Source organism: Ammospiza nelsoni, unplaced genomic scaffold, assembly GCF_027579445.1.
Source record: "Ammospiza nelsoni isolate bAmmNel1 unplaced genomic scaffold, bAmmNel1.pri scaffold_55, whole genome shotgun sequence".
NCBI lineage: Eukaryota > Metazoa > Chordata > Aves > Passeriformes > Passerellidae > Ammospiza > Ammospiza nelsoni.
In genome coordinates this window covers 980,486-1,002,894 of record NW_026683193.1, presented here as the reverse complement: position 1 = coordinate 1,002,894, position 22,409 = coordinate 980,486, and the positions used below count along the sequence as shown (strand labels likewise).

General features: G+C 49.3%; 1 protein-coding gene across 1 annotated transcript; it reads right to left on the bottom strand.

Annotated features, from left to right (window-relative positions):
• Positions 1 to 17,612: 17,612 nt before the first annotated feature.
• On the bottom strand, positions 17,613 to 20,831 carry LOC132087250 (zinc finger protein 239-like). The gene is made up of 3 exons (XM_059493249.1): positions 20,537 to 20,831; positions 19,136 to 19,211; positions 17,613 to 18,949 (listed from the first exon to the last, which is right to left on the bottom strand). The coding sequence occupies exons 2-3, from the start codon at positions 19,182 to 19,184 to the stop codon at positions 18,102 to 18,104; spliced, it is 897 nt and encodes a 298-aa protein (XP_059349232.1). The 5' UTR covers positions 19,185 to 19,211; positions 20,537 to 20,831; the 3' UTR covers positions 17,613 to 18,101.
• Positions 20,832 to 22,409: the final 1,578 nt, after the last annotated feature.

Genomic DNA, 22,409 nt, shown 5'->3' with positions numbered 1-22,409 from the left:
TCCTTTTTAAACTCTTGATTTATTGCAGTTGGTAATTTTGACGTTGTATATTTAAAAATGTCACAAAACAACACCCTTTGAGTAGTTTTTCTCACTCTTAAAAAAAAAAACCCATATGCCATTTTAGTCTCTGTCTCTCCAAGTTGATTCATACTGGCCTATTTTAAATCAGGGCTACAATATTTTTAGAGGCTTGAGAGAAGGGCTCAAGGCGAAGGCCGAGAGGGCAGAGCTGCCACAGCGCGGCCCAGAGAGACCCTCATGTCCTCCTCCTCAACCTGCACCCTCTGCGCTGCCCTTTGCGGCGCCGACGGCTCCTCTCTCTGCGGAGCTCCAGGGCCTGCTGGGGGCCGGGCCCCTCATCTCCGGGAAGCGCCGGAGCGTCGGAGGCGAGCGGCAGCTATCGTGACCGGCAGGGGAGAGCTGCGGCTGCGGCCCTGGGCACAGCGAGCTGCCGCTATGGCCGGCTCCTGCCGCGGCTCCTGCCTCTGCTGCGGGCTCTGCTCCTGCCCTGTGCACACAGACACGGCCGAGGGCTGCCCGGCAGCTCCCTGCCGCTCCGCAGCGGGTCTGGCCGGGCTGCTGCTCTCTGCGGCCTCTGCCCACCGCTGCCGGCCCCGCTGCGCTCCCGCCTGCCTCTCCCGCAGCCGGGCCTACATGGGAGGCAGCACATTGCGGCCGGCTCGGAAAAACCGTGCCCGCAAACCGCCCGCCACGGCCTCGGCCTCAGGGCACAGGCTGCCGGCGTCCTCGCAGCTGCGAGCCGGCCCGGGCCGCCTGCCAGCCTCGGCCACAGCTCCCGCCTGTGTCTCCATGGCCGCGGCTGCTCGGCACAGCGGGCTGAGCACAGCCAGCGCCAGCAGCAGCTCCTCACGGGCCCAGGCTCCAGGCGGTCCAAGCCCGCCCTCCCCCGAATCCCAGCCCTGAGGGGCTTGGCGTCCCAATGCATCCCCTGGGGACAGCAGGGTCGGCCGCTGAGCTCAGCCCAAGATGACACCACCAAGTGAACAATGGAAAATACACCAAATCCTCATCAGAGACAAGAGAAAACTCCCATGGTGCCTGACAGCCTGAAGCAACTGCCAATTACAGATCATTCCATCCATGTGAGAAAAGAGACTTTTGCGTTAAAGCAAAACAGAGTTGTCAAAAAGGAGGGCAGGAACAAACAACAAAGTTATTTGGACTCATGCTTCTTGTGTCTGTTAGAAAGACCAAGGAAATGCAATCCTTGCTCTTCTGACACAGCTCTCTCTGTTCATGGTGTGGGACAGCGAGTGCTGATGATGTGCAGGAGCTGATGCAAGGGACAGGGAGGAGAATGCAGCAGGCACAGTGCCAAGTTGACAGAGGGATGATCTCTGGCAGTGGCGCTGAAGGAGAAGAGTTTGCAGGCAGCACAGAAAATGGCTCTTTGTTTCCCTTCTTCTTTCAGCGCTGCTAAGAATGTAGCCTGGAGCAAGCTGGGAACACCAGAGCATGGAGCCCTTTCCAGGCAGGGCTGCATCTGCTGAAGGGGCACAGGGAGCTCAGCAAGAATCACACACAAACCAGCAGGGGACTGAGGAGCCCCTCTGGTGGCAGCGAGCAGCCTCGGGCTCTGCTCACTGCTGCTGCCATTTTCTATTGAACCATCTCCAAGGACTTCTGTTGTGCTCTGTATTTCTAAGTGGTTTCCCCGTTGGTTTTTTTTGTTTGTCTCCTGCACCTTGATTTCTCCAAATTTTCCTACCCTGTCAGCAGCAGCCCCTGTCCAGAACTGGCTCTAAAATATCAGCAAAGCAGCTAAGAACAACAATGGGTGGAATCCTGTGGCTCAGAAATTTGTATGCCAGAGTCCTGCCTGTGCATTACGCTTTGTCAGGACCTCCTTTTCTGTGCAAAAACTAGTGAGCAGTGCAGTTTTTTTTGCGTAAGAGCTCCTGAGAAGCAAATGTTGTGCTAGGTTTCTCATGAGTGCATCCGTTAAGTTCATTACTGGCAAACAGAAAGTAAGGCCAGGGTAGCAGAGCAGCTGGGAGCTGGTCACTCCCTGCAAAGGGCTGGTGTATGATGTGAGAACACCATGTTCCAGGATGGGCGAGCAGGGTAAATGTGCTCAAGGTGCTGCAGGCAAGGTTTGGGCTCACTTACAGGGCAGTCAGGGGTGGTGAGCACTGCAAGATCCAGCTGCAGTCCCCATCCACATCCCTTTCCGTGCTGGCTTTAGTGTGTCTGCAGTAAACAACTGCAGTTTCTTATTCAATTCACAGAAACTGGGAGAAAACACACTATAAATATCAAGGAATGCAGTGCAAAAATGATAGACATCCCTTAGTTATCCCGACAGATTGATGTCACTGGCAAAATTCCCTCTTTTCCAAAGGGTTTTCATTTGCTTTGGCTGCTCTTTATATGGCTTCATGTCATATTTCCCTTGATTTAAGGAAATATCTTGGCCGTTCTTGAAGAATTTGCCCTTGGAGGAATTATTCAGTTCTGCAGTGCTCATTATACACCCTTTTAAAAAAGACTTTTATGCTATTTTTCTTCTCTCTGTGTTTTCAGACTTGTTCAACAAGGTTTTCTTTCTAAGAATATTAATCACAATATTCCAAAGGATTAAAAAATGCTTTGGTATTTTTTCCCTAAATATTTACAAAAGAACAATTAAAAAAAAATCTGTATACATGCTGGATGGAAAATGCAAACAGAAATAAACCTGAGAGTTCTCCCAAAAACCTTAAGAAAAAAAACCCCATGTATTCATCCACAGCATACAAAAATAGGCACATTCTAGAAGAGAAAATTTGTGCAACGGTTCTGCACAGAATTCTATGCTTTCAAGCTTTTTGCCCTTCAGGGGCAGTGCCATTCTCTGAACTGTAATGCTCTGAGCATGTTCTGCTCACCATGGCAGCCTGGATCCAGAGTGCCCTGGGCGGCTCCTGAGGCTGCCTTTGCACTCAGGGTGAGGATGCCCAGGAGCCCCTGAGGCCGGCAGTGGAGACCAGGGCTGGGGCTTGTGGCCTGGCAGGTGTGGCTCTGGGGGCTGGGACATGCCAGGGCGTGGGTCACTGTTCACTGCCCTCCGCAGCCCTGGCTAGCTCTGGGATGTTCCAGGGACAATGCCAAGAGTGGAGAACTGGCTAGACTAGGGTTTGCCTGAGCCAGAACCTCTAGGTCAGCTGCCTAGCAGTAGAGACCCCTGGGGGAAGAAATAAAGCACAATATAAATCAGAGGTGAACCCTCCATTGCAATCACCTAATTGATCTAATATTATTCAAAATTTAGAAAAATATTTGGATTCAAAGAAACAACTCTTTGCCTTACCTGTAAGATATGGTCGTGATGATGTAAATCCACGATTTGAAAGTCTTTCTCACCATGATACAAAAGAACTTTGGAAGAAAGTGGGTTCTCTTCTCCTTATTTTAATAATGTGTTGGAAAGTATTTTTTATTCTTATGACCTAGTCCCTGCTGATTGTCGAAATGTGGCTTCCCTGATTTTAACCAATTCACAATATCTGTTATGGGAATTACAATGAAAAAAATTTCTTAATAAATTGGTTGAAAGATATGAAAATACTCCTTATGAGAATATAGATGTTACCCAACCTAGCAGGTGATCCATTTTACCATAGACCAGAAAATCAAGTGGCAGAATTGCCTCGGCCTGTATTACCAGATATTAAAGATGCTGCTAGAAAAGCTTTGTTTTCAATTAAGCCAGGTGGTACCCATGTAAATGCTTATACTACTATCAGACAAGGTGGAACAGAGACAAGGTGGAACAGAATCCTATGGTTCTTTTCTAGCCAGATTAATCCAAGCAGTCGAAAAGCAATGTCCAGATGAACAAGCTCGCTCCTATATTGTTTAAAACCTTGCCTTTGTAAATGCTAATGAGGAATGTAGAAAAAATATTTTAACTTTGCCTGATCAGCCTCCAACTATTACACAGATGCTAACAGCTTGCAGTAGGCTCACTTCTCCACAACATCTTGCTAACATACAAGTCAATGCATTAGGAAAAACATTGGAAGATAATCTGACACAATGAATGCATAAATTTGAAAAGCTCCTAGAAAAACAAGAAAAAATGTGGGAAAAATCTGTTGGTAGTGTACAGCTGGACTCTGATAAAAAGACTTGTGGTAAACCAGGTCACATTAAAAAGCATTGTCCTATGAAAACAACCCAACCTAAACAACTTTCTATTTGCCCTCAATGTCGAAAAGGGAAGCAACTTGCTAAGTACTGTCACTCTCAGTTTGACATCCATGGCAGACCTTTGTCGTTAAACTTTAAAAAGAGCATGGATTACCACCGCGCCTTGACACAAGTAGTGGTACCCCCTGGCAACCAGTTACCCAGTCAAGTGGTGTTAGTACCTGAGTCATTTATCCCTCAATCAACCAATCCTCAAATGGTTCCAGCTCAATACCCTCAAGTGCAATGTTCAAATTGGCCTCCTCAAAACTGATTAATCTATTAAATAATTTGTGTTGTGTAAGCATTCCTACTGGAATTGTCAATCTTTTTCAACAAAGATAATATTTTTTGATTCTAGGCAAAGCCAACAACAAAATTTTCAAACTCTCAATCCTTCCTTCTGTTGTTTCAGTAAATTGTAATGAAGAACTAGTGATTTTAGCTGTTGCACTTGATGTTCCTATGGTAATTCCACCAAAAACACCTATTGCTATTGCATTTCTGTGACCAATGAATATACCCAAGCAAAACAACTTTCCAAAGAATTCAGTTGTGTCTGTGCCATCTAGTACCTCAGGTCCAGAGGTCTTTTGGGTGCAATGTTTGGACAGTAACCAAGCAAAATTGACTTGTAGCCTGACTCACTGTGGTAAAACAATGTATGTTACAGGCATGCCAGACACTGGCGCAGATGTCACTGTAATTTCTCACATGTTCTGGCCCAATGATTGGGATTTGGTGGCTCCTTCAGGTTCCTTCATAGGGATTGGAGGTGCTGCCGTGTGTTTGCAAAGTGCATCCATGATTAACATTACAGGTCCTGAAGGAAAGACAGCAACAGTGCGTCGTTTTGTTGTTCAGAAGCCTCTCACCATCTGGGGGAGAGACGTCCTGTCCCAATAGGGAGCCAAACTGGAAGTAGGAAGTTGGCCTGTGATGGAAACCACGTCAAAACCTGCTACTTGAAAGCTGACCTGGAAAACTGATCATCCTATATGGATTGATCAATGGCCTTCAACAGAGAAAAATTTAAATATCCTTTAAAAAATTGGTAAAGGAGCAATTACAACAAGGTCACATCATGCCCACAAATAGTCTGTGGAATTTACCAGTGTTCATCATCTACAAGAAGACATCAGACCCCTGGAGGTTGTTTCATGACCTGAAGAAGATCAATGAAGTAATTGAAGACATGGGACCTCTTCAACCTGGACTCCCTTCTTTATCAATGATCCCAAAACACTGGCCTCTGGTTGTCATGGATTTAAAGGACTGTTTTTTCCACATTCCACTTCATGCTGATGATGCTCCAAGATTTGCTTTTTCAGTTCCCATCATCAATCGAAGAGAACCCATGCAGAGATATCATTGGAAATCATTGCCCCAAAAAATGAAGAACTCGCCTTTAATTTGCCGGTATTTTGTTACCCAAGCTTTGTCTCCAGTTCGACAGAAGTATCCAAGATCCATGATTCTGCACTACATGGATGATTTGCTCATTGCAGCTCTAACGCAGGCAGAGATGGAGAAAACCCATGGTAGTGTTGTTACTGAAATCCAAAATGCTGGACTTGCAATTTCTGCTACAAAAATCCAAGAAGTTCCACCCTGGAATTATCTTGGATGGAAGATGACTGAGAAAACAATAACACCACAGAAGATACAGCTCCGGAGCAGTGTCAGCAATCTGCCAGGCTTACAGCAGCTTTTGGGAGAAATCAGTTGGGTCAGACCTGTTTTGGGAATCATCAATTATGAACTAGGTCCACTTTTCGATTTACTGAGACGAAGCTACAACTTCAACTCTCCAAGAACCTTAACACCTGGAGCTCGTTCAGCCCTTGACAAGGTCATGGAAGCTCTCCAAAGACAGCAAGCTCATCACTGTATTCCAGAAAAGCCTTTCTTTTTTGCAATTTTAGGAGAAAAAATGCAACTTTTTGGTCTCATTTTTCAGTGGGACCCTTCTGAGAGATATCCTTTGTTGATAATAGAGCGGATTTTTCTTCCCTACAGGTTTCCAAAGACTATTTTCACAGTTTTAGAGACGATAGCACAAATTGTAATTAAGGCCAGGACCAGATTGCTAACTTTAGCAGGTCAAGAATTTGCAGTCATCTATTTACCATTGAAAAAAGATTATCTTAATTGGGCAATGCAAAATTCTGATGATTTGCAGTATGCATTGTTGGACTTCCCAGGTGTTTGTTCTGTTCATTACTGTCACGGTCCGTTCCGGTTAACGGGTAACATGATAATTTTTTGGTGCAAAAATAACCAACAAGGCACAGGGGATTTGTAGTAACAAATCAACAAAATGCAGTTTTATTGAAATAACCACAACTGAAAAGTGTTGGTGAGGGGAACTGGGGAAGAAAGGGAGAAAATAAGGAAAGAGGGAGGACAGGAGGGTAGAGGGGTTATAGCTGCCGAGACGTGGTGCTGCTTTTGTCTTTCGGGGTCCAGCCGTCGAAGCTCAGTGGGTCACGTCTGGGGAGATCTCAAAAAGCACGGCTAACCAGGGCTCCAATTATACGATTTTTTCGTTGGGGGGAAGGGGAGCCAAACCCAAGGTTTCCGAGGAGGCGGAAAGAACAGAAAAAGGGGGGTACACAGAGTCCTAGCCAAGCAACAGGCAAAATCATTGTTTTCATGGCCCAATGCTCACAGGTGTGTTTATTCTGGGCAGCTTTTCCCCCCTTCGTGCACACTTCCCCCGAGCTTGGGGGGGTGTTCAGTCCCAGTCTCTGGAAGAAGGTGAGAGGGGGGTTTTCTTGCACGGGGATTTCTTGTCTTGGTTCCTTCATGAAGAGGCTCACATCTCTGCTTGTCTGTCACGGTGTTTGAAGGCAGACAAGAGGGGTCTTCTCTTGGAGGGGGGCACCGCCCTAGAGCTCAGACCAGCCAGGCCAGGAGGCAGGGAGAAAGTCCAGATCCATTGTTCAGAAAGGGCAGAATGCCCCCTTCAAATTCAGCATGGCGTGTTCTGCAAACAACACCTGTGGAAACAGTGAGCTGAGAAGCACCTGACCTCCCCTCCCCACTGGCTCAACAGTTTTTAACTTTTCTGTGGTCTTTTCTTCATGGCAATTGTGAGGCAAAAATGAAGGACATTTCGGACAGACTCTCACACGACCCCGTGACTCACGATTGTCTTGAGGGATCTTCGTCAGCAGAACTCTGGAGTGTCGTTGATGAATCTTTGGAACTCGTTGCACGTCGGTGGCATAACCAGGAAAAAATAGGGATGACATAAAAGAGGAGGATAAAAAGAAGAGAGAGGGAAAAAAGAAGAAAAAGAGAAGGGAAAGGGAAGCAATAAACAAACATAATTAATATTGATTATCATAACAATTTTCACACGTGGTTATTCTTTTATAACAATTTCAAAATGGCTAATTATAATAATTTCAAAAAAAAGGCTAATTAATTAAAGCAATATCATTTGTATAACAATTTCAAAAAGTGGTTGAAACAAATCACAAATAATCAAAAAACCAACAAACAAATCAATATAAGCATTGTCTTTTAAAAATTATTTTCTAAAATAATCTACTAAAGATCAAAAGAACCTTCTGTAAATCATACTTGAGAATCAAAAATTGCTCTAAAGCACATATGCTTATTTCATAATTGTTTTGTGTCAAATGTTTTGGGGACGTCTGTAGTATAGAGGACATTGGCTAAGTGGTGTGCATTGATTACAGGCATCAATCTCCTTAGCCTTTTCATCATGTTCCAATGCATAACGAATAGGGCTGCTGACAAGATAAAACCAAGCATAATTAGAATCAAAAGAACAACAATTGGATGGCACACACTATTCAGGACACCTGTGGCAGTAGGTGACCACCCAAAGACAGTATCCCACCACCTATGCTCAGCATCTTGCTTTACCCTCTTCATAAACCGGTGTATTTGTTCTTGAGAATTTCAACCAGGTCCTGATGGAGCAGCAGTTGTCTCACGAGAGTGAGGTTCATTCCGATAGGAGTGGGCATCAGCTTGTGAATCAGTGTGTAGTTGGATTGCAGGAGGTAGTGAGAGGTAACTGGAGCTTCATAAGACAAATCACATCCTACAATCTTAGTAAAGTTACAAGCACAAAAGTTTGAGTGATTCTTTGTATCTACCACAACATCTTTTACAAACACAAAATCACAAATGGTTCTAAAGCATGCACATCTATTGCCTATGTATATAAGAACTGTTTCAGTAGCCTCATTAGGACGAATCTCAAAATGACAGATGTTTTGCTCTGTGTCTAAACAGATATCCTGAGCTATGATTGCATTGCTTTTACAGATGAACCCTTGGTTTTCTTGGACAATACAAGATTCCAGATTAACAGTTTGCCATTTGTCATTGACCTGACGGGCCCATCCCCTATGTTCTGTGGGATAGAGAACAGCTCTGTCATGGTTTAATCCTAATGCAAGAACAGGAACAGACCAAATGCACAGAAGCATTGCGTATGCTTAAAACAAAAGCAGTGGCTGTGTTTGAAATGGGATCATAAGTAAAGTTCACCAGATTCCACCAGGATTGGAATTGTCTTTCAAACTCAGTGGCACTGTCCCAGATTATTTTCCGAATTTCTGTGGGGAAAGTGCCTTCCTCGCCCTCTCTTATAATTGAAGCAGAGACTGACTGCATCCATAATTGTGCCTGGATACAGCTGAGGGCTAAGGAAACACTGTTCTGTGTAGCACCAAGTGCATCAATTACCAATTTGTGATTATTCACGTTCACTCTTTCCCAATTTGGCAAAATGTTTGACAGCAGCCACTGCTGTGTCCCCAAGGGTAACAGAGATGACCTCAGTGGTTGCTGTAATTTTGTCAGATCTCTAGTTGTAGCAGCCAATTTGTTCATTAGTACTTCAGAATCAATGCTATTCAGAATTCCCAATCCTGTACCCACAACACCGGTCACGTCACTTGGTGTTCTAATTTTAAAAGAGCTTCGTTTCCGAAGCCAAGTGGTCCAACCTTCAAAAGAAGTTTGCAGAAATGAAGAACAAGCTGGCTGAATATCTGAAACATTTTTCTGCATTAGCAATTTGACCTGTTTGAGAGACATGCCGGATTGAACAATATTTGTTGTTGGCCAGTTTTCCTGATTATATAAGGTCCAATCTTGAAAATTCTTGGGATGAGTATGACCGGTGGTACGGGTGAAGTGGTGACAGTGGTAAAGTAGGTTTCAGCATTTATTACAAATTTAAAAGAAAGGTCTTGAGTATCCTTGGACCAGAGGCAAACTACCTCCACAGTGTGAGTTAATGTAAAACTGTGCCAGCAGTCTCGTACGCTTGGGTGCGTACAGACTTGCTCGTGTTTGTTTTCCTGATCTGTGGAAACACTGATTGCAGTTGCTTTGCCATAGTCAGACCCATTAACTGTTCAACACCCAATGTTAATTTGTTCTCCCACTACTCCTTGAAGCTGCCCGGTTTTCTGTTTCTCCCATTCTCGTGTAGTATACAACTTGTCTTCATGTGTAACTACTGTCAGTAAGTTTAGACCCGTGACATCTCCCATAGATCCGGTAAATTGCAGGAAGGCTTGAGACCAGGGCCGTGTAAAGGGGCTTTTTGTTGCCTCTGCCAATTGGGGTGTGATTGCTGTGTTTACCATGCTCAGTGCAGGCCTTGCAGTGTCTGCCCTTTGAGATGTATTAGAAAAGGGCTTCACACCTTGCGTCTGAGAGAGCGTAATTACAGCACTCGGTGTGGGTTTTGGTACAGTGTTTATCTTAAATGTGTAAACCAAGCCTCTTAATCCGAATGGACTAGCTGTGTCATTCTGCCAACGACATGTCACGTAAGTAGGTTTGACCAAAGTAAAACTGTACCAGCAATCAAGTGATTCATCATTACAACTTCTTGCAATTGCAACATTGTTAGTTTGGGGACCTAAAGCATAACTACCAATATGTTCCTTGCGGCAACGCAGAGCGAGGGGACTTTTTATTTTGGAACTTCCCCATTTCTTCGTGGGACATAATTTTGCTGAAGGGATGTCCAGATGATTCCTTCCACCTGTTTCCATAAAATTTCCAGCAATTATGATGGAGGTGGCCTTTTCATGGAGAGTTCCTTCCACCTTTCTGCATGTTAGCACAATTGACTCACCAACCGTTCCCATCAGGGTTCTGACCAATTCGTTCCGGTCCCATCTCCTCTCATTCAGGCAGTACACCTTGGAGTCATGCTGCACTAGGGTTGCCAGGCTCGGGTAACGACCCTTGGGATAGGATCCAAGAACATTGGTGTGCTGAATGGTGACTTTGGGCCACAGCTGCTCACCAGGGGGTTGTCCATGAAATTGTGGTAATATGCAGAAAAGTATTAGCAAAGCTATCATGTTTCAGATGATTCTCATGTCCCTTGGGGTTCTCCTGTAAAAGCATAAACAACAAAAAATCCTGCACTGAGAGGCAGAAAGGAGTTTAAAATGAAGGGATTATCCAGCGTGTATGTATGCGGTGCTCTTTTCATCTTTAGCATCAGAGGCTACCCATGCATGTTTGTTTAGAGGGGTTTTCAGCACAAGTGGTACCTCGCCTACCATGGGGAGGTCCACTAAGACAGGTTGTCCAGGGTAATGTGATGGATTATTTGGATCGTCAGGACCCTCCAGCAAAGGGATGATGCTTGGAGGTGTAGGGTAAAAAGCAGTGACTTTGGGGCAGCCGTTCACCCCCCACCTGCCTTTTGCCCCCTTAACAGCCTCCCACCGCCGGCAGTCCCAGTTTGCTTTCTGTGGCTTAAGGAACCACTTCAAAAGGCCATTTGTCCTTTCCACGATCCCATTAGCCTGAGGCTAGTAAGGAGTATGAAAGGTCCACTTTATGCCTTCGGTTCTGGACCAATCCTGTACCGCTTTAGCAGTAAAGTGAGACCCGTTGTCAGACTAAATTTCTTGCGGGTTTGGAAAAGTTCCAAACCACCCCTGCAAAGCTTTAACTGTATTATCACCTGTGGCCCTTTTAAAAGCATCGCCTTGTACCAACTCAGATACAATTTCTACTCCTACCAACACAAAATGTTTACCTCCTGACCTTTTAAAAGGACCAATATAATCTACCTGCCATGCTTCCCACAAGCCTTTACCTTTCCTCAAATGCAGAGGGTCATCCTCTAAAGGATGCCTTTCCAGTCACTTGTGGCACTGTTCGCATGCATGTTTTACACATTTCACAGGTAACTGGCCAGCCGCGGGCATGTGCTTCCTGGTACAGATCTTTTGCCACCTGTGTGCTGTCTTTTTACATGTAACCGTTCTAATAGTTGATTCCAATCTTCTGAGATAGTTTCCTTTTTCAGGGGGCTAAGCCTTGCTAGTTCATCAACTCTGTTGTTCCATTCACCTGCTTGATTCCCATCTGTTTGGTGAGAAGCTACCCAACCAACCAAAAAGTTTCCTTTACTGGCGATTTCTAGGATTTCTTGCCATTTGTCTTTCTGCCACACTGGGATTCTGTTAACTTCCCAGCCGTTCTGTTGCCAGAAAGAGAGCCACTCAGTGCAGCCTTTGTATACTGCATATGAATCAGTGTAGATGTAAACAGGAGAAGTGTTCTGTGCCTCATGTTGGAAAACACTCCAGAGACCTACGACTTCTCCAACCTGAGCACTGCCCTCCCCTTCTGTGATAATTTTTTCACCAGATGAAATATGTAAGGCAGCTGCCTTGTATTTCCAAGTCTTTCCTTCCTGCTTTGAAGAAGCATCTGTAAACCAACAGTTTGCTGCTATCTCAGGTGAGAAGGGTGGTGCTATTTTTATTACAGAAGCAGGTTTGTCTTGGCTGGTATCCAGGCTCTCAGTGTCTTGTATTGCCAAGAATTTTGCAGCACCTTCTGTGACAGGAAAGCTATTGCAATAGTACTCTATTTGAGCATACCATTTCCTGACTGACGACTTTTGGGCTATGCCATCGGGTGGAGGGGTCCCATTTGTGACAGCTTTAATTACCTTGAAGGGACCTCTCAATATGATCGCTTGCTGCCGTGTGATTTTTTCTACTTCAATGAGAGCTAAGCTAACAACAAACGATCCCTTTTCCCAAACAGTGTATCTTTTCTCAGCATCTTTAAAACCACGGGAAAAGAAGCTGACAGGCCCTGTTGGACCCTCAGGACCTCGCTGCCAAATCTGTATTGATAGCCCTGAGGAGGCAAACCCCCATTCCACTTGGAAAGGGTCTTTAGAATGAATGGGCCCCAATGCCTGATGTGCTGTGGCTTCAAAAATCAGTAATTGTAATGCTTCCCCCTGAGAAGGAGTCCAATCCCATTTGACTTCTTTCCTTAGTAAATTGTAAAGGGGCCTAGCAATGATTGAGAAATCTGGGATATGTTTCCTCCAGAATACTAACAGTCCTAAGGCTTGCTGGAGGTCTTTTTTGTTTTCAGGCATTTTCATCTGCTCTAAAGAAGTTAAAGTGTCAGGTGGGATACATGTGCTTCTGGATCGCCACCAAATTCCCAGAAATTTTACTTCCTGAGAAGGCTTTTGGATTTTCTCTAGGGGAATCTTTAAATCTAGGCTCTCCAGATGAGAGATTATATTCTGCTGGAGATCCCCCACCTCCTTAATTTCCTCTCCTCCTACCAAAATGTCATCAATGTATTGGTAAACAGCTACAGTGTCAGTTTTAGGTATTTTTTCTAATTCCTTAGCTAAAGCATTGTGTGCTAGAGTTGGAGAGTGTTTGTATCCCTGAGGGAATCTAGTGAATGTCTACTGTTATCCCTCCCATGTGAATGCAATGTGGTCCATGTCCTCTGGCTGTATAGGTATCATGAAGAACATGTCTTTGACATCTATGGTTGCCATGACTCTGTGAGCTTTTTCTTGTATTGATGTTATTAATTCAGCTAAATTTGGCACTGCTGCAGTCAGGGGTCAGTGTTGGCATTGAGCCTACGATAATCAATCGTGAGCCTCCACGTCCCGTTGGGCTTTCGGACTGGCCACATGGGTGAATTGTATGGGGAGTGTGTGTTAATTATTATTCCTTGGGCATGCAAATCTTTAATAACTGGTTTGATGCCTTCCCTAGCTCCAGAAGGCAAAGGATATTGTTTCACATTGATTGTTTTACTGCAAGGCAGTGCGGGTGCGGTCTGAAGCGGCCTAATGTTAAGTGGTGGAGTGCCAAAAGACCACAGAAAACCCTCAGTGTCTTCCCACTGTCTTCCTGCGAAGACATCCATCCCTAGCAGATTATTCGGAATGTCCCCAATTACCATTTTGACAACTAATTGATTTTCCTCTCCAGGGAGTGTTACTCTGACTAAAGCAACATTCATGGGTTCTATAGTTCCTAAAGCATTAAGAACGCAGCATTGCCTTTTTGTTGGAACAACTCCACACTTCTGGGCACCCTTATGTGTTAGTGCGGAGATCTGGGCTCCCGTATCAACAATGAAGGTTACCAGAACTTTTTTGGGGCCCATGATAGCTGTGATTACTATATCTCCTGATTTGTTTTTTGTGAGCATTCGTAGGTAAACCCAACCTCCGTCCCTTCGTCACCTGTAAGCAGTGGAGATATTAGTTTCCCGAAAGCTCTGTTGGTGTGGATTCAGTGTTTGTGTTTTGGGGTACAGGCGGGTGGGCAGTTATGTTGCTTAGGCTCTGTGAAAGAAGTTGCGAAAGAGTTACTTCCAGCTTACTGCCAGTGCTTTTTAAGAGACACGCAGCCAGGGTTTCACTGTCCAAGTTCTGGGAAAGAAGCTGAGAAAGAGTTAACTTTGGCTCACTAGCTATGTTCAGTGGGATGGACTGAGATGCAGTTTCACTGCTCAGATTCCGAGGGAGAAACTGGGGAAGGGTTAACTTTGGCTCATTGCCTGTGTTCTGTGGGATGGACTGAGATGTGCTGTGTGTACTGAACTGTGTATTAGAATGGGGACCTTAGGGCATCGGCCTGGCCGCGGCCGTGCAGCTCACCAGGGACCCCCAGAAGTGACACCTGGGTGAGAGGGGTGGCCCCAAATGTCCCCAGGGCAGGGAGGGTGAGGGGGGACACACAGGGCGGGGAGGGGTGGATGTGGCGGATCTGTCGCGGGGCGCTGAGTCCCGGCTGGATGATAACAGGGGCGCGACAGAGCCCCCGTTGGAGCTCCGCAGAATCCCAGCTGCCAGTGGAGGTTCGGCACGGAAACAAAAAGGCAGCAGCACGGGCCCTGGGGTGGAACTGGGGGAACTTTATTCGATGGCAAAACTCCCTGAGTCTGCAGCAGGCTCCATGGAATTGGCCAGGGCCCCATGGAGGGCTGAGGCTTAGCGACAGGAATTGCTGAGTCATGATGAAACAGCAAAATAAGCTCATGTCTTCCGCCTCTCGGACCTCAGCTTATCTCTGCAACCCCATAGGTCACTTTCCCCCAATCCCTACTATTGGACAAGTTTGGATCCCTTTGTACCCTATAAAAAGGGGCTGGTTTAGCCCATTTGGCAGAAGAAGAGCTGTCGCTGGAACCCTTCACAGACCCCCCAATAAAACCATCGCTGTGGAACGCCAGGACCTTTTATCTCCTCTCTCGTCTGCTTCCCCCAATGGCCTGCCAGGCACCTTAGCAAGCAAAGAGCTGGAATTCCAAGAGAGCTGATAATCACTAAAGAGCTGATATCCACTCAGCTTGCTTAAGGTAGCCATGGCTTCAAGCAGCCTGGGTATTTGGACTCTCTGTCCCCAGCAGGGACTGAGCTATCTGGCCCGTGCTGCCTTGCTCGGGGGCAAAACCTGCCCTGCGGGCTGAGGGGCAATGCGAGTCCAGGATCCCAGGACCCTGAACAGAGGGCAGACAACAACTTATTTAAACGGGGGGGGTGTCGGGGAGGATAAAATCTCTAGCTAATCGGGGGAACTGGGGGTGGAACACAAGGCAGGGAATACAATGTGTAAACCAATAAATGACTTCAAGGGAGGAGAACAGCTTGAGTAAACCAATGGGGTTTCGAAGAATATCAAACTGACAGGGAAGTTTCTAAAGGGGAGGGCAGGTTCGGGCAGGGATTGACATTTAATGGAAGGAGGAGTAAGGAAGGTTCTGGGGCAAAGGTAGGGGCAGGAGGGGTTAACAGCTGGGAAGGGGGGGAGGTTTGAAACCTGGCAGGGAGTAGCTGGGTAGCAAACAGAACTAAACTGAATAACGGGGAGGACAATACAGAGGGGTTGCAAAACCACAAATTACACAGAGAACCTGCCAAATAAAGAAAGCACACTACAACAGGTGGACATCCTGGAGGTGTCCTCAACTCCTTAAGGGACCCATCAGGATTGTCCCCAGCAGGGGATTTCGGGATCCCTGATGGATTTTTTGAGATCCCTGATGAATTCTGGGAGGTTTTGGGATCTGTGATGAATTTCTAGGGTCACAGTACCGGTCAGCATGCGGAACCTGTCACAATGGATTTGGGGCCAGGACTCTCTAATGGGCTTTTTGGGATCCCTGGTGAATTTTTGGGATCCCTGATGAATTTTCGGGGTCACTGACTGATGTTTGGGGTTGCAGTCCTGGCCACCATGAGGGCCCTGTTGCAGCAGGGGCCACCAGAGGTGGCAGCCAGGGCCACCCTTGGGGACAGCCTGTGGATCCTGTGGCTCAATGTCACCAGCAACAGTTCTGTGGCCAAGAGCCTGGGGGGACTTCCAGGGGGATACGTGGACATCATAGGTGAGGAATTTTGGGGAGTTCTGGGCTGGTTTGAAGTGAGACCCATAGCACGGGGAATGGACCCAAAATGGAGGGGGAAGGACTCAAAATCAAAGGATGTCATGGGATGTCGTGGGGTGTCACAGGTGCCATGGCAGGACTCTGCCTGTGCCAGGGTGGGCGCAGACACTCAGTGCCAGGAGCAGCCATGGGAACATCCTGAGGGACACGGGGACGCCCTGCAGGACACAAAGAAACCCTGCAGGTCACGACCCCAAGACCTCGGGGACTGCAGCCCCACCAGGGGTGGGGACAGGGACACAGGGGGAGGGACAGGGACACACAGAGGGGGACAGGGACACACGGGACAGGATGGGGACACAAAGAGGGGTGACAGGGACACACGAGACAGGACGGGGACACACAGAGGGGTGACAGGGAGCCATGGTGGGGCATAGGGACATACAGAGGGGAGGGGACACGATGCAACCATGACAAACATCAGGGGACAATGTTGCCACATCTGTGTGGATGCTGCCACCAGGATGCCTCTGGTGACACCCAGTGCAGAGCAACCTGACGCGCCAGGTGACGCTGACCTTTTCCCCTGTCCCCAGCCTGTCCCCGGGGCAGTTGAGGTCCCCTAAGTGTGGTGGCTCTGGGACACCCTGGTGGCTGTCACTTGCTTCCGGGCCACTTGTCATCAGCTGAACAATGTCCCCACCCCGCCCTGATGTGTGGGATCTCAGCACATCAGGACTGATGTGCAGAGTCACCGAGACCACCCTTGGGGGGCTCGGAGGTCCTGGAATGTCGCCAGAAGTGTCTGGTGGCTGGACTTTGATCCTGCACAGGAGACGACACCTGTATGAGGATGGGAGGATCTCACTGGGATAAATGGTGAAGGGATAGGTTAATTATAGTGTGAAACACAGGTTTTAGAATTTCGGTACAGGGGGGTCTAGAGAAGTAAGATGGAGGAATTGGGGCGTGTCCTGTCCTTCTTGTTCTTGGCCTCCATCTTCTGTGGTGGTGGTGGCACTTTGGGATTGGTTCTTACTAAAAGTGCACTTGTCAATAAGGGTGAAAGGTATTGGGGAAAAAAGGCAAATATCTAATACATAGTTTTGGGTATAAAGATAAGTGACCGCCCCGAGGGCTCTCTGTGTGCTCATGGCTGGCGTGCTGTGCAGACCACTGTCAGGCCGAGAGAAAATCTTGTAAATAAAAACTAATAAACACTGAAGTCCGAGAAAAAACCTGAAGACTCTTTCTTTTCGTCCTTTGGAGCGCGGGCTATCCTAAGGCCATCCCGAGCCTTTCCAGGCCATCAAAACAGCCGAGAACGGGACACTGATGGGTGGTGACATTCAGCTGGGACACTGCAGTGGTGACAGTGGGGATGTGGTGGCAGGAACTGCATCAGGCAGCGCTTTGCCATGGCCCAGATGAAGGTGCTGGTGGCACTGTGGTGGCGGAATTGACGCTGTCCCAGTTCATGTCCCCATGCATGTTTGCCATGTTCCCATCCATGTCTGTGTTCCGACATGTCCCACATGGTCCTATGTCCATGTCCCCCCATGGCCCTACACATGCCATTGTCCCCCACATGTCCCCATGCACGCCTTAGTTCAACGCCTTTATTTCTACCCCAGTTTCAGGGCTTTGAAAGGAATGAACAGAAACCTTTTCGTTTCAAGGCAAAAAAAAACCCAAACGATTTATATTTCCCTGCTGGCAGAGCAACCACGTACTTGGTGAGTGGGAAGAACCTTTTTTGGAGAGGTTTCTACCCAACTGTGTCCAAAATTGAGAGTTTTGTCCCATTGGCAAAAACCCATTGAGGGTTTTCTCCCCATTTGGCTGTGGAAGATGCCCGTGGGCCAGAGAGAATTAAAACAATGGATTTATGTTGGAGAAGACCTCCAAGACTATCCAGTGTTGTTAAGGCCACCAGAAGAGGCAAAAAGTGATTTTTTTCTGGGGTCAGGAGTGGACAAACCAGCTCTACAAAATGGATTTTGGATGTTGGTCTGTGGACGTGTGCAGGTATCCACAGGCAGCCAGGAGGATGTGAAGCCCCCCAGCCAGGTGTCTTCCCAACAGGGATCACCGGCACCACGGATCACCAGGGATCACAGAGGATCATCCAGGATGGATCTCCCATAGGGGATAGAGCTGGAGCAGCACACGAAGCTCTTCCTGCACTCAGGGCACTCACAGGGCTGCCCTTAGTGGTGCCTCCGTTGATGGTGGGTCACGGCTGAGCTATATCGGAATCTCTTCCCACACTCGGGACACTCATAGGGCGTCTCCCCGGTGTGGATGCGCCGGTGGCTGGTGAGGTGGGTGTTGCACTGGAAGCCCTTCCCGCAGTCGGGGCAGCGGAAGGGCCTCTCGTCTGTGTGAGTGCGCAGGTGCAGCAGGAGATGGGAGCTGGTCTTAAACACCTTCGAATGATCACACTCATAGGGCCTCGTCCCAGGCCTCTCTCTGGACCTCTCTCTGGTGTGGATGTGCCGGTGCTTGAAGAGGGTAGACTTGTCCTTGAAGCCCTTCCTGCAGTCAGGGCAGCGGAAGGGCCTCTCATCTGAGTGAATGCGCTGGTGCTGGTGGAGATGAGAACTGGTCTGAAACCTCTTCCTGCATTTATCACACTCGTAGGGTCTCTCTCCAGTGTGGATCCGCTGGTGGACAGGCAGGTAGCAGCTCCTCCTGAAGCTCTTCCCACACTCGGGACACTCGTATGGCCGAACCTCTGTGTGGATTCTCCAATGGCGGACCAGGTAGGATCTCTTGCTGAAGCTCTTCCCACATTCCGAGCACTTGTGGGGCTTCTCCCCATCCTGAATCTGCTCATGGACCCCCAGCTCTGAGCTCCGGCCGCCTTCCCGGCCCAGGGTGGGACTTCCCTCCTCAGATCCCCGAGATCTGCGTTTGCAGCCCCTCCTCGTGCGGGTTCTCCAAGACTTTTCCTCCCCATTGAATTCCTGCACTGTCAAGCCTCTCAGAACAGCCTCTTCCACGAGGTTCTGCAGTGCGGATTTGTCCTCCCTGCTCTCCATCCTCAGCTCCTGGTCTGGGGGAGGAAGGACAAGGAGAGGATGGGATTTGCCTCTGTGCCACAGGGAAGGGCAAGGAGATGCCCCCAGTGTGTCCCCAGCAGGACAGCTTTGGCAGCAGGGTTGTCCTGCAGCCAGGGGCCGTGCTGGGCTGGGAGATGGAGCAGGACAGAGGGGGAAAGGGGCACTGACTTTCTCCGCACCTGCCTGGGGCTCCCGGGCCATCTTCCTCTTCCTCACGGCCTCCTGCATCGGGCCAAGGTCTGTGAATGGGAAATCCTGGTTTGGGGAAAAACAAGGGATGAGCGTGTTGGGTTTGATGGTCCCTCTGCCCAAGAGCAGCTGGAGAAGTCAGCGCCCCTTTCAGCCTCGGGGGCCCGGAGTCCGCTCATCCCCAGCCTCCCGCACCCCTCCAGGCAGCCGGTTTGTACCCCGGCTCCGGGATTGCCCCTCTGCGCTCTCCCCGCTCCGGGGTTCCTGAGCTCCCCCCGGCTCTCCCGGGCATCCCCAAACCCAAGATCGCCCCTGTGCCTGCCGGTACCGGGCTGTGAGAGTCCGTCCGAATTTTCCCTCATCTGCCTCACGATCGTCCTTGGGAGACCACTGAAGAGAAGACGCCTCCTGTCTAAAATATCTGGCTCTGAAGGAGAAAAGTCACATGCCAAAGGCCCTGAGACCTGAAAGCTCAGTGTTAAGCTTTTGTTTTCCCAGGTGTGTTTGCTGTATGCTAAGAAAGGGGGCACCGTGCCCCGTTTGCAACAATAGCAGCTTTGGAATCTGTCCCACCTCTCGGCCTGGCTGGACTTCTCCTGAGTTTCGGGTGGTCTCCCACAGAAGACCCTCACCTGTTTTACAACCACCGTGACAGACAGACTGAGATGTAAGAAGCTTCTCCATCAAGGACTGAGACGTGAAACTCCTAAAAGGCCCCTCTGCTCCTTCCAAGGACTGGGACTGAAACCCCCAGCCCGGGGGAGGTGTGTGGGGGAGGCAAGCTGACCGAAGCGAGATGTTTGCCTGCAGGTTGTGACCACTGAACCAAGAAAACAATGGCTCTCACTTACTGCTGAGAACATGGACTACCTGTTACATCTGTTCCCTATTGTACCTGTTCCCCCCCCCTCACAGTTTTCAGTAATAAAAACCTCTGAGTTAGCCAGAGCCTTTGAGATCTCCCCAGCATAACAAACGGATCCTCAACTGGACTGGACCAAAGGACTTTGTCTCTGCGTTGGTAGCTATATCCCCCCTCTCTCTCTCTCTCTCTCCTCTCTCTTTATCTTTTCCTTTCCCTTAATCCCTCTATCGCATTTTGCTCTAGTTATTTCAATAAAACTGCATCTGTTTTGATTATCACTGCAAACCCCCTTGTACCATGTTGATTTTTGCACTCTGAGTTCACTCCTACGAACCATCAGGTCATCGGGTTCACTAGGACGGATCCTGACACGGGCGAACGTGAGACGCCCCCATGCTCACTCCAGGGGAAATTTACGGTTCGGGTTCGGGATCCTGCAAGATCCAAACATCCCCTGCCCCACGAAAACTCCCCCCCCCGGAGATCCCCCGATGGATCTGGTGCGAGCTCCCCCGTCCCCGCTCACCTGTGGCTCCTGGAGGGGGCGATGCAGCAGGAGCCGGGGGACCTTCGGGCTGAGCGGCGGGGGAAGGCGGCGGGGAAACCAGCGTGGTTCTGCTGCTCCTCTTCCTCCCGCTCCTCCTCCGCTCCCAGCTCGGCCCGGGCAGTGCCGACTCCCAAAAGCAGCCGCGCTCTGCCCTGGGCGGGTTCCGAAACAACCCCGTCCCGTGCGGCACTGGGAGAGATCGTGGGAGCACCGGGAGCGATCCTGAGATCAGCGGGAAGGAATTGGCACAGGCGCTTTCCCTGCCAGTGCCGCTCTTACTGGGAGCACTGGGAGGGAACTGGGAGCAAACAGCGCCCGGAGGCGGCTGCAGCCGGCGGTGGGCGGGGCCAAACCGCAGGGTGTGGTTATGCAAATACGGGAGCGATCGCGCGCTGGGATTGGTGGGCGGGAGCAGTGCCGGATCTCCTCTCTTACGTGAGGGCTGGGGGGGCCGGAGCGATGGCGGCGTCGTCCGGTGAGAGGGGACAGGGAGCGGGAACGGGAGTAGGGAGACGGACAGGGAATGGGACCAAGAATGGAGATAGGGACCAAGAATGGGACCGGGGAAGGGGACAGGGACTAGGGACAGAGACTGGGAATGGAGACCGGGAATGGCACCGGGAATGCGGACAGGGACCAGAAATGGCACCGGGAATGGGGACGGGAGCCGAGAATGGGGGCCGGGAATGGGACCGGGAAAGGGAAATAGGGACCAGGAATGAGACCAGAGATGGGGACAGGGTCCGCAAATGGAGACAAGGACCAAGGAGGGAACGGGACGGGGAACATGGAAACAGCAACCGCAGAGGGAATATGGGCTGGGGATTGGTGCTCCAAAGTGTCCCAGTGAATCCCAGCAGGGGCTGTGAGCTCTGCAGCTGGGCCTCCCCTGCGCTGCTGCGGCCCAGGGCCCAAAGGCGGGAGCTGCAGCCTCGCTCCTGTCTCAAGAACAGGAGCCTCCTCCAGGCCCATGGCCTCTGCGTGGCCCAAGCGTGAGGGAGGGCTCTGAGGCACAGCGGCTGCTGGCAGGAGGGGCTGCTCCGGCCACCTGGGGGCCTCTGAGAAATGCCCAAAGCCTTGTGCTCTCTGCAGCTGGCCAAGGACAGCAGTAGGGCTGAACGGTTCGTGTGGCACAGCCAGCCCGAGCTGTGCAGCCCTCAGGAATGGGACCGGGACAGGACCGGGATTGGGAACAGGGCCAGGAATGGGGACAGGGACTGGGAATAGAACCAGGAATGAGACTGGAAATAGGAGACAGGGACAGGGACCAGAACAAGGACCAGGATATTGGGACTGCAACCAGAAATGGGAACAGGGACAGGAATGGGGACAGGGACTGGGAATGGGATTGAGAAAATGGGAGAGGGACCTGGAATGGGACTGGGGACGAGAATATTGGAATGGGACAGGGAATATGGAAACAGGAACCAGACAGAGAATATGGGACAGGGATTAGGAAGATGATATTGGGATTGGGAACAGGAATAGAGGAGTGAGAGTGGGAATGGGATTATGGGAGTGAGACAGGGAATACAGAAATGGAAATGCAGGACCAGTAGTAGGATCGGGAATACGGGAACAGGACAGGGATTATGGGATTTGGAATATGGGAATGGCAATGCAGGGTTGACCCAGGACCTTTGCGGGGGTCTGGTTCGGCAGCTCTGGACCCCAGGCCCCACTATCTCGCAAGGACCAAAGTCAAGGACGGGAGGCGCTCTTCTCCTCGGGACCAGAAATCCCACCTTAATTGTGGAATCACTCCAGGGAGGTCCAGGAGGGGAAAAGAGATCAAGTGTCTGATCGCGGGTGATTTCAAGCCCAGGGAAAGGGGGCGGAGGAGAGAGGCCAC

What these genes read in the sequence shown, in the direction of transcription:
- LOC132087250 (XM_059493249.1), bottom strand. Translation starts at nt 19,184, where the DNA reads ATGCAGGAGGCCGTGAGGAAGAGGAAGATGGCCCGGGAGCCCCAGGCA. An exon ending in GGCCCGGGAGCCCCAGGCAG is followed by an intron (nt 18,950 to 19,135) that starts GTGCGGAGAAAG and finishes TTCCTCCCCCAG; the next exon opens with ACCAGGAGCTGAGGATGGAG.